Genomic DNA, 10,741 nt, shown 5'->3' on the forward strand with positions numbered 1-10,741 from the left:
GTGGATCTCGCGGCCATATTGTGTTTTTGGGGACCGTCTTCAAGAATCTCACATTTCATTCATTTGTATGCATTTCAAGTTTGTATCAATGTAAAACTATAAAAACGTGTTTTTGTGTCAGCACCTCTGGCTTTTCACAACAGATTAATTTGATTTACAGTATTTATGGGAAAAATGGTTTGGTTAAGAGTCGGACCTTCTGGAACGAAGTGACACTAACCAAGGGTCCACAGTCCCCGCCCCAATATAAAATCCTTTACTGTTGTTGCACACGTACCAGAAATGATTATCACAGTATTTACTCAGCCGCCATTATTTCAAGTTAGCCCCTACACTTCTGGTACTTTGCCAAGATGGCGACTTGTCTCGGAAAGAGGTCTTACCCTTTGTCATAGGAACTACGCCTACACGCTCAAGTGTCACACTGTTAATACCTTGCAAAGAATCACGTACACATGTGATCGTTTGAATAGCATTTATTTAGGCCAATCACATTAAGATACGGTACATCCCACAGTCAGTAGTAAAGGGTCAATGTCCCCTAAAATGGTAATTAAAATGCCTAATCCAAGTCCCTGATTTAAAAGAAAAAAAACAGATCACAAAAGAGTTGTTTTAAAAAAAACAAAACAAAAACGGAAACAGCCACTTGCTTAATTAGCGCACACAACATCAACACTCCAATTAATTTCTCACTGTTCGTACCTCTTCAGTGGAGTGCTGGTCAACAAAAACATCGATTGCTCAATAGTTTGATTGCAAAGCAACAAAATGTGCACTGCACAGACCTTTTAAGTGTGGAGATTTAGTTTCACACTGCAGCATGTACAGTACCTCACGGAAGTGAGTACACCCCTCACACATCTGCAAATATTTTCCAACAAAACTGAAGAAATGATACAATGTGAAGTAGCCTTGTGTGCAGCTTGGTTAACAGTGTAAATTCACTCAGGTTGGATTGAGCATTTTCACTTGGGGTTTGCTCACATTCATCGTAATTTTGAGGGGGCAGAAATTTTACACTGTTATACAAGCTGTACACTGACTACTTTACACTGTATCCAAGTGTCATTTCTTCAGTTTTGCCCAATGAAAACCTATAATAAAATGCATGTAGAAATGTGAGGGTTGTTTATTCACATACTCCGCTCGTGCATGCTCATTTGGACTTGGCAAACCCCACCCTGTTGTTCTCTCGATCGAACACGGTGTAATACTGGCCGATGAAGACGTCTCCCAGGATCCACAGGGGACCTGCTGGGGGAGGAATGTCCAGACCCATGAAACCACTCAGACAAATGGTCTTTCCCGCTTGGCTCTCCTGGATGTTCACAAAGACAGGCAATCACTGAGTGGTTCTATTTTGGTATTACTCAAGCAATAGGATAGTATAAAACTGTGTGTGTGTGTGTGTGTGTGTGTGTGTGTCTTCTTTGTAATCCCTGTGCAACAACAAAACTGCCCCCTCATGACTTGGCCAAAGGAAACAAGGCTACACTGTTTCTGGTGACCTCACGCTCATTCACAGTGTGGTATTGTTACAGCTGGTAACGACCTATGCTGCCCCCTGCTGGACAAGACAACAACCACATGGTCTCACCTTGAGGACATACTGGTCTCCAGTCAGACTGTAGGAATTGCCACCCACTTTGAAGGTGATCACAGGCAGGGATGGCACCTTATCACAGTTCACCATGTACTGGAAACACAAACAGTGATGGCTGAAATTTATGATAATACAAAACTGCTATCTGAGAATTTTTACAGATTAAATTTTTACTTTAAAAAAAATACAGAAAAAAAAGATACAATTTTATTTTAGAAATTATTGACAGAAAAAAAAGATAAAAATTTATTTGAGAAATTATTTAAATATAATACATTTTAATAAAAATGTGATACATAATAAACTTAATGACTTTTATAATTAAAATTGTCAATCATGTGCAGTACCAGTCCAAAGTTTAGACATCTTAACAGCAATAGTGTTTCGAAACTTTTGAAAATGATAATCCTCCAATTGAATTGTCCTGGAATGTAAAAAATAATGCGTCTTTGAACACATTTCTATGTGATGGAATTCTTCACTCGACAGTAAATGGAACTGCAATATATACCAGGGTTTCCCATACATTCATTTATTTGTGGCGGCCCGCCATGAATAAATTTAAATTGAGATGCCGTATTTTCACGACCATAAGGCGCACTTAAAAGTCTTACATTTTGTCCAAAATGGACAGGACGCCTTATAATGCGGCACGCCTTGTGTGCACCGAGTTCCAAAATCTGTAAATGTTGTGTGACTTTGATGAGCGCTCCGCTCGCCTGACTGGGAGCATCTCCTGCTGACACGCTGCTTGTATAGAGGAAAGGCGGACGTGACTGAGGACAGCATGCGGACGTGAAAGAGGACGTGAAAGGCACGCCCCCAGTTACAGAGGTATATTTTATGAAACGGCGCCATCTATCCATCCGGGCAAGGACTACCATGTCGCAGCAACATCCAGCGGATAAGCTGGCCATCTTCCACTCCTACTGCAGTAAAAACATTGCAGACAAACACATCCAGCCCAACTACATCAACAACACGGACAACGTCACAGTGAACCACACAGTCGAGAAGGGGACCAGCACGGTAGCGATACACACAAAGGGGCACGAGAAGTTGGCTTTTACTGTTGTGCTTGGTTGCCATGGTAATGGACAGAAACTGCTACCTGTGGTGATTTTTAAGAGGAAAACGCTGCCTAAAGGAAAGTTTCCAGCCGGAGCCATCATTAAGACCAATCAAAAGGGCTGGAAGGACGAGGAGGAAATGGCTGAGTGACGTGTGCGGAAAGAGACCTGATGTCTTTTTCCACGCAACATCTGACTCCATGCGCGTCCATCTCACAGCCGCTGTGAAAAACCAAGTGCAGCAAATAAACTCGGAGCTTGCCATCATTCCGGGAGGCTTGACGAAGGAACTCCAACCGCTGGTCATCGGTGTAAACGCGGCGTTTAAAGTGAAGTTGCAAGCGCCGTGGGAGCGATGGATAACAGACGCCAAACACAGCTTCACTAAGACTGGGAGGCGGCGCCGGTCAAGTTACGCCACAATTTGTGAATGGATTGTGGATGCTTGGGCTAACGTGTCTGTTTTGCACTGTGGTTGCTGCACGGCAATGAGACTGACTCTGACGATGACGAGAGGGAACCTGGCGCGTTTTGGGATACAGAAGATGAGGACTTTGATGGATTTGTGGATGAGGATTGATCAAAAATAACCTGAGTACATTGTGAAATACTTCAATAAAGTACAACCCAACTCAGTTTTGCTCCCGCTGGCTTTTTAAAAACATACAATAGCATGCATGCTAGCATACTGTAGCATCGCTGGGAGCACTTCCTGTTCCCCAGCGTGCTTTGCAGTACTGTTTTGGTGCAAATGCTCTTAAAGTTACATGTTTGAGCTACATAGTTGTTAGTTATTGTTCAGCAAAAGTAGCGGTAGTGTCTTGTCTGTTTTTGCGTTGCTGTGTGATGTTTTTAGTTGTGCACCATGACTGAGACTGTTGTGTTGAGTGATGACCTTCCTGATTTCAAGTGGGTTTGATAAACTGAATGACAGTTCTGTTCTTAATCTGTCCAAAGAAATAAAGCATTACCGCTTCCGAGCGACACAGGATGTCGTTGCGTGTTTACGTGCTACTGTATGTTTGACCATACCTGCGCCCAATAATACGGTGCGCCTTGTGTATGTGTTAAATACAGAAGTAGCACCTGTAACTGAGACTGCGCCTTTTCATACGGTGCACCTTATGGTTGTGAAAACACTGTAATTTTTCATTACAAATCTGTGCACTAGAGGGCACTGTAATTCCATGTCGTAAGCGATAGGCGACAACCAGTTGACAATGTGGCGCAAACGGAAAGACGGTCATCAAAGAACAGGACGACAGTCTTGCTCACAGCGCGAACCAAAAAAATAAACGACGACTTAGCACCAACAACAAACTTGGTGCTTAAAAAGTGCCCGCAGGGCATGCTGGGTACTCTAAATTGCGCAAACGTAGTTAAGTACTACAGTATAAATTGAGGAAACATTGCAATATGCATATATCTGTAAGGAAAATAAATCTAGGGACCAGTGATGCGTGAGACTTGTCATCTTCTCACCTCTCCCTGAATGAGGGGAATGGCCCCGATAGCTTTGTGCAGAGCCTTGACCTCCGCAGTCGGGCCGGTGATCAGAGAGGTGCCAGTGTCCACGATGGCTTCACAGCCGTCTTTACATAAACTCAGCTGGCTGCCCACCTGCAACCTGACGCACACAAACACGCATCATTGAAAGATTAGGGCTATGTTTGCTGTGGATAACAAGTCGTCTGATTCGTGCTCTCACGCGTCCATGTGGATCTGCCAGTAGGCCTGGCGGGTTACGTTCACGTAGCTGAATTCGCCACTGTAGTATTTGGGGTCCGTTCCTCCCAGCAGCAGCTCACCGCCAGGCTCAGTGTCTGGGTTCCTACAAGTGAGAGTTAAACACTGCTAACTTGAACATTTTCCATAAATCCTTTCATTCTATCAAGTTCGCAGAGTTCCCCTGCCATTACATTAGGAAAGAAAGTCAAGTTGTTGTTGTTATTATTATTATTATTATTATTATTATTATTATTATTATTATTAATAATAATAATACTAATAATAATAATAATTATTATTATTATTATAATTACTATAATTATTATTATTAAGCACCAGAAGTGCTACTAGCGGGGCTTTAAAGGCATCTTCATAGCCCAGACATGAGCGCATTACAAGGCCAGTATTGTGTTCCTTACGTAATACGCTGGACATTTTTTTGTACCCTTCTGACTTGTACCTTTGTACTTTAACATCCGACTAGGGCAGCTGAACCAACCACCTGTGAAAGGTAAAAAACCCCACAGTAATTGTGATGCTTTTCTTTTTTCTTTTTTTTTTTAACACTGCAATCAAGCCTTAGCTACTGTATGTCTAAGGCAATACTGTACATAAACCCAAATGCCTACCTCACTCACGGTGCAACAAAAGTATGTGGAACACACAATGTAACTTTACCGCAACTGTGCGGGTATCAACGTAAAAGCTTGCAGACTACTATATATGCAAAACAATACTTTTTATATCAATTCATAACCCACAAGGCATGCTGGGTAACTTCCTGTTGGGGAAGTGTGCATGTTGGCTTCCCAGCATGCCTGGTGGACTATAAATTAGTATAAAATGATATTGTTTTGCATGCATATTAGTGTGTAAGAATATTTCGGTACCCGCATCGTCCGTGTGGTACAGTTACATTGTGCGTTCCACAAGTGTTGTTTTTGGTTGCACCGTGAGTGAGGTTGGCGTTAGGTTTGAGGTACAATAGAGCCAGAGACCACATTTTATGTTCCACAAGTGTTTCTTGCTGTGTTATTTTCGGTTGCACCGTGAATGAGGTAGTTTGGGTTTCTAATGGCCTAATTATGGATGTTATAAGAACAAAATGGCGGATTTTCACACAAATAAAAGGTTAAGTACGAAATTGTGCGAACTGAAACGCAGCCTTAATGTGGGCTCATTTTAATGCCAGAAAAACATCATTTAAACTGGAAAACTCCTCGACTCCTTTTATCAATGCAGTAGGATGTTACCAGGTATGTTCCCCACCTGTTCAGATAGAAAGAGAACTCATTCTTCTCCACCTTCTTCTGCTGCATGATGTTGTCAAAGACCGGTGCCACGCCATCCACCGAGATGCGTGGGTAGGCCATACCGAGGATCCCGTCAAACTTGGCGGCGATAAATGCAACCCCGGGTTGCTTGATTGCTTCCCCAAAGAGCTGGTTCTGCACAGATATATCGCCAACCTACAAAACGGAACACAGACACTCAGAGTTTGATTGTAAGTCATTTACCGTGATGCTGCAGCGTGGGTCCAGCTCACGGTGCACGTGTCTTGACTGAGGTAGCCTGACAAACTGCCGCTTCCATACTGGATGGCAAAGGAAGTGCCGTTCTTCACGTACGTGCTGGACTTGGCAGAATTATACTTGTTGTGCAGCACTAGAGAAACATAGGATGATATGTTATACAGCCTTGGTAGAAATGCTTCTTTGGAATGTTTTTGCTGTAAATGACTTACAGCAAGCAATGTCAAGGAGGGAGCAGTGGACCGAGGGCACCCACAGGTTGGAGGAACCAGTGTCAAAGACCACAGTGAAGGGCTGTGGGGGGGTACCCAGGCCGATGTCACCATAATACTGGGCCTGGAGAGGGTGACAACATAAGGATTTTAATAGAAACATCTTCAAAGGATGAACACTTTGACTCCTAATCTCCTAATCATCTTGTTCTGCCTTAAAGAAACGTCCAATGCTCTTTCTGCCGTTCTTCATGGGAGGTACCAGAAGGACAATTCATGGAAATCAAGTCAAACAAGTAAAAAAAAAAAAAAGTCAATGAATTAATGTGATCGCTTCTCCCACGAGCTGATGAATAATACACAGACTAAAAAGGAAGTGTCGCCTTCATGCTAACGACAGTGCAGCGCGAGTCCTTCAGTAAAATGGTTTGTGATGCAGCTTGTTAAGTATCATTTTTAAATATTACTATTTCATTATAGTAACTCATTCAATACCAAAGACATAGATATACGTTTTTATAAACCCTAACGCCTGAGCCCAACAACGTATTTATACGTCTTTTACGGGGTTTTTTTGCGCTAGAAGCAAAAAGAGGTGACGACGCAACTCTCCACAAATGCATTTCACTTCAGAGCAATTCTAAGCCATAAAAATGGCCACAAGGTGGCAGAAGTGTTTTGATAAGAACTCTGCAGGGATCATGTGAATGAAAAAAAAAATAATAAAAAAATCAACACATGCCAGGAATGAGGAAGTGAGAGCATGGAGGAGTGTAGCGCCCAGAAGGTTACGCAATGTAGGGAAATATTAACGCACGCGCACACATAATTCCGTTCCAAATGTGAAAATTGAAAATAAATTGTTATTGTAAAACATACCTATGTTCTACTGTTGATTACTAAAGAACGGAAAAAGGTAGAAAAACTTTTTTTCTGATGAAAGACGGGAGTCGAATCTTTGTTTTGGTAGGTTCCATGTGTATAGAGCCATAAAACACAATATTCTGTGTGCCTTGAAAGATCAGTCAAAATCATCTAAAATGGCCGGCACTGACGGGGTTGTCTTTTGAAAAATGGCTGGGATTGAATAAGTAAATTTTTTTTTTTAAAACTACATGTGAAGAGATTTTTTTTTGTGCATCCCGATTGTGGCGCTCATCTTTCAGAGCGATCGCACTGCTTATATAACACGTCTTTCATTGAGCGAGCTAGCCATGAGTTTTGACTTTGTAATTATTTGAGTGTTTCTATTGATTTCCTTGAAGAAAAAAAAAAAGACTTATGTAATTACATTATGAGTGATTGTTTGGCTATGTGGCACACGTGCACATGTTTGTACGCAGTTTAAAGTGTTTAAACAGCTCAGCTGTGGCTGAAACCCACAACTTTTATATTTAAACAGCATCACAATCAAAAGGTTAAAAGGATTTATGCTCCATTGTCACAGCTGAATTTTTAGTTGTCAACGCACTGTGTTAGGAAAACAAGATAAGACGGATGCCTACATCCAGGTAGTTCTTTAGGGTCTCTGGAGTGGGTCCACCACTGGAGGGGAAGCCAACATTGTACTTCAGGGAGTGCTTGTCGACCTGAAGCTCCTCAGCACTTCTCCCCGAGTCTGTCAACTCACGCCTGATGGAGCGGAATTTTTTCAAGGGAATCCTGCATCAGAAGAAAATTATTTATTTTAAGACTGGTAGCAAACACAGATAGCGTGCTCTTGCAGTCAAGTTTTCACCTACTGACCTACAAACCTCCCACATAAAAACCTTTACTACATGTTGCAACATGAGCGCATGTCAAAGATGCAGCAGCAGTTCAAATCAAAATAAGGAAATACTCCCCTTTTGGTAAACAGGTTTCACACGCATAAAAGGGCTGTGAATTTGGATTTGTTCACTCACTTGGTAGGCTGCCCTCTTAGCAGGGTGAAGTCCGCCCGGATTATTTTGTTTTGTGACATAATGCTAAAGAGTCTTAAGTTTAACATTAAAAGCAGTAGAAACAAGCCATGCCAGCACTGGAGGGAACAGTCGGCCCACCAGCCAAGGTCTAGCCAGGTCCAAGCAGTCTCAAAAGTAAAACTACCTCATAAGCCTGCTGTGCTGGCGGTCCTTATTTAATTATCACCCATTCTCCTTATGTATTTGGACAAAGTCACAAGTAACTGTGCAAGTAACGGCTAATTTTGGGCCGGGGTATGTCGACGTTTGTCATCCAGTCTGAGGGGCGCACCTTAAAATAGGTTCCACTGCAAAAACCGTTGAGACACACCTATGGGCAATTTAGAGTCACTAATTAGGTGGGAAGAACCTGCAAACTCCACAGAGAGAAGTTCCAAATGAAGAATTACATTCTAGATTGTGAGGCAGACGTGCGACACGCTCAGTAACAAATTATTACTTTGACTGCAAGTATGGGGGACTGACCAGGCAATATTTGAAACACACCTGTCACCAGTGTCACATTTTGTAGTGCATCTAATACAGGATTGTCCAAAGTGCGGCACGGGGGACATTTGTGGCCCACGGCCGTTTTATTTTATTGGCCTGCTGCACACTCTAAAAATAAAATTTAACAAGAAAACAAACAAATTAAAAAAATTTAAAAAACAGCAGTTACTTTACAAGAATGAAATCAAAATATTACAAGAAAAAAGTATTCTAACAAAAAAAGTCGCTTTAAAAAAATAAGTCACACTACTTTGATAAACAAATTAAGTAAAGTTGCAACTGCTGGAAATTTAGGTTGTGGAAAATTTTACAAGAATAAAGTCACAATTTTACAAGAAAAAAGTAGTAATTTTAATAGCATGGAGTTGAAATATTAAAGAAAAAACAGATTTTTTTTTTAAAGCCATAACATCATGAGGAAAAACAAAAACAAAATAAATATATTCTTTTTGGAAAATTAGATTGGGGAACAGGTTACATTAGGGGAATAAAGTCATTATTGCGAAAAGAACATTTATGAAGATTATTTTAGAAAAAAGTTAAATATTTAAAAAAAATTTTAAAAAAGGAGCAAAAATTGGGGGTGAGAGCAAAGACCAAAACTCAACTAATATTATCAACTATCACAAAACTGAGATGCATTTTTTTTTCTTGAAATATATGTAACTTCTTAGCTTTTGTTGCTTGACAAAATGTCAAAGTGGGCCGTGGACACTTTCATTTTTCACTATGGGCCCTCAGTGGGGAAAGGCTTAGGACACCCTTGATCTAATAAAAGCTTGCAACACAATAGCTTGAAAGATGAGCCCAGTGTCCATGCAGAGACCACATGCACACTCAGCACAACCTCTGCATGACCAATAAGACACACGTCTGACACTGAAAGCATGGGGGCTCTTTCATTCCTAGTCTTCTCTATTTAAAGTCTTCTCCTCCATACTTCCCCAACACCTGCCAGCAGGCCTATTAAAGTGGTCAGCATGCATTTCTCGCCTTCTTCAGGCGGGATACCAACACCCCCAAAAATGCTTGTATTAAGTGGATAAAATCAGGCTTAGTCAAACATATTGTGGGAGCTTGAATCAGACAGGAAGCGGTCACGAGGCAAAGTTCAACTTGCTTTAAGGAAGTGCTCTTTTATTTGTTAATTCCAGTTTAGCAAACTCACCTAGCACAAACCAACAGAAGGTCATCAACTCCAACCACTATCTCACTCACGTAGCGGGACAAACAGGAACGCCAATGAAGCCAGAAACGCTACTTGCCGTCACTCATCATATAACTGAATTCCCAAGTCATTCTCCATATGCTTGCGTTAGGTTATTTTGTTTGTTGCCCTTTAAGTCAGTGGGTGCCTTCATTTGTCTCACTTGCACATAATGTACTGACTGTGACTTTATATGTTATGTTGTGTTAAATAAAAATGTTAACATTTTGTTTGCTTTTTTAAATTGTACCCAACATGTAACAGTACCTACGTTGAATACCCACGCCTTTTACACAGAAAAATCACAGTATAGCTGTTTTTAAAGAGAATTATTGCATGTTCATAGCTAGCATAAACTCCAACGACTTTCATGTGCCAAATAATCCTGCTTACCTTACAATGGCGTCGTTCGTCAGGGCTAACGCCGAGAAGAGTAACAGGTAAAACGTCCTCATTCTCGTTCTCGTAAAACTACAAAACACGACCACAACAATGACTGCGCAAGTTAACGCTTTTGTGGGGAGCAAGCGACTTTTGTCAGCTGACTGAGTCATGTGAGGGCAATGCTGCGTTCGCGTCCTACTAGACAGTCGGAATATGTAAAGTGGAACTTTTTAGAGTAATAGAATGATCCAAACAGTGTGTTTATTCAGCTGTAACACACAGGGAAACAAAGGCTTTGAGGTTATAGGTAGTTTTACTGGGGAACAAGTATATTTCTTACAGGAGTAAAACTAAATATCCGCCTTCATACTGTAATGTATTCATTGGGAATTTGTGGCGTCTATAATGACGACGCAAGAAATGTAACTTCAGTCATAAGATGACAGTCCTTAAAATGTTCCTTAAACTGTCACTGCTTTTACTGTGAAGCAGTAGGTAGCAAACGAAATGCAACTTTAATATACATTAGTATTTTTCCAGGTCGACAAA

At 41.2% G+C, this 10,741-nt stretch overlaps 1 protein-coding gene across 1 annotated transcript; it reads right to left on the reverse strand.

Annotated features, from left to right (window-relative positions):
- Nucleotides 1-460: 460 nt before the first annotated feature.
- Nucleotides 461-10,357, reverse strand: ctsd (cathepsin D). Its single transcript, XM_054771841.1, has 9 exons — nt 10,202-10,357; nt 7,654-7,810; nt 6,149-6,272; nt 5,951-6,069; nt 5,674-5,873; nt 4,385-4,507; nt 4,159-4,303; nt 1,601-1,699; nt 461-1,321 (listed from the first exon to the last, which is right to left on the reverse strand). Exons 1-9 carry the CDS (start codon nt 10,261-10,263, stop codon nt 1,160-1,162), a joined length of 1,191 nt encoding a protein of 396 aa, XP_054627816.1. The 5' UTR covers nt 10,264-10,357; the 3' UTR covers nt 461-1,159.
- Between the last annotated feature and the right edge of the window lie 384 nt (nt 10,358-10,741).

This window comes from Dunckerocampus dactyliophorus, chromosome 3, assembly GCF_027744805.1.
Source record: "Dunckerocampus dactyliophorus isolate RoL2022-P2 chromosome 3, RoL_Ddac_1.1, whole genome shotgun sequence".
NCBI classification, from domain to species: Eukaryota; Metazoa; Chordata; class Actinopteri; order Syngnathiformes; family Syngnathidae; genus Dunckerocampus; species Dunckerocampus dactyliophorus.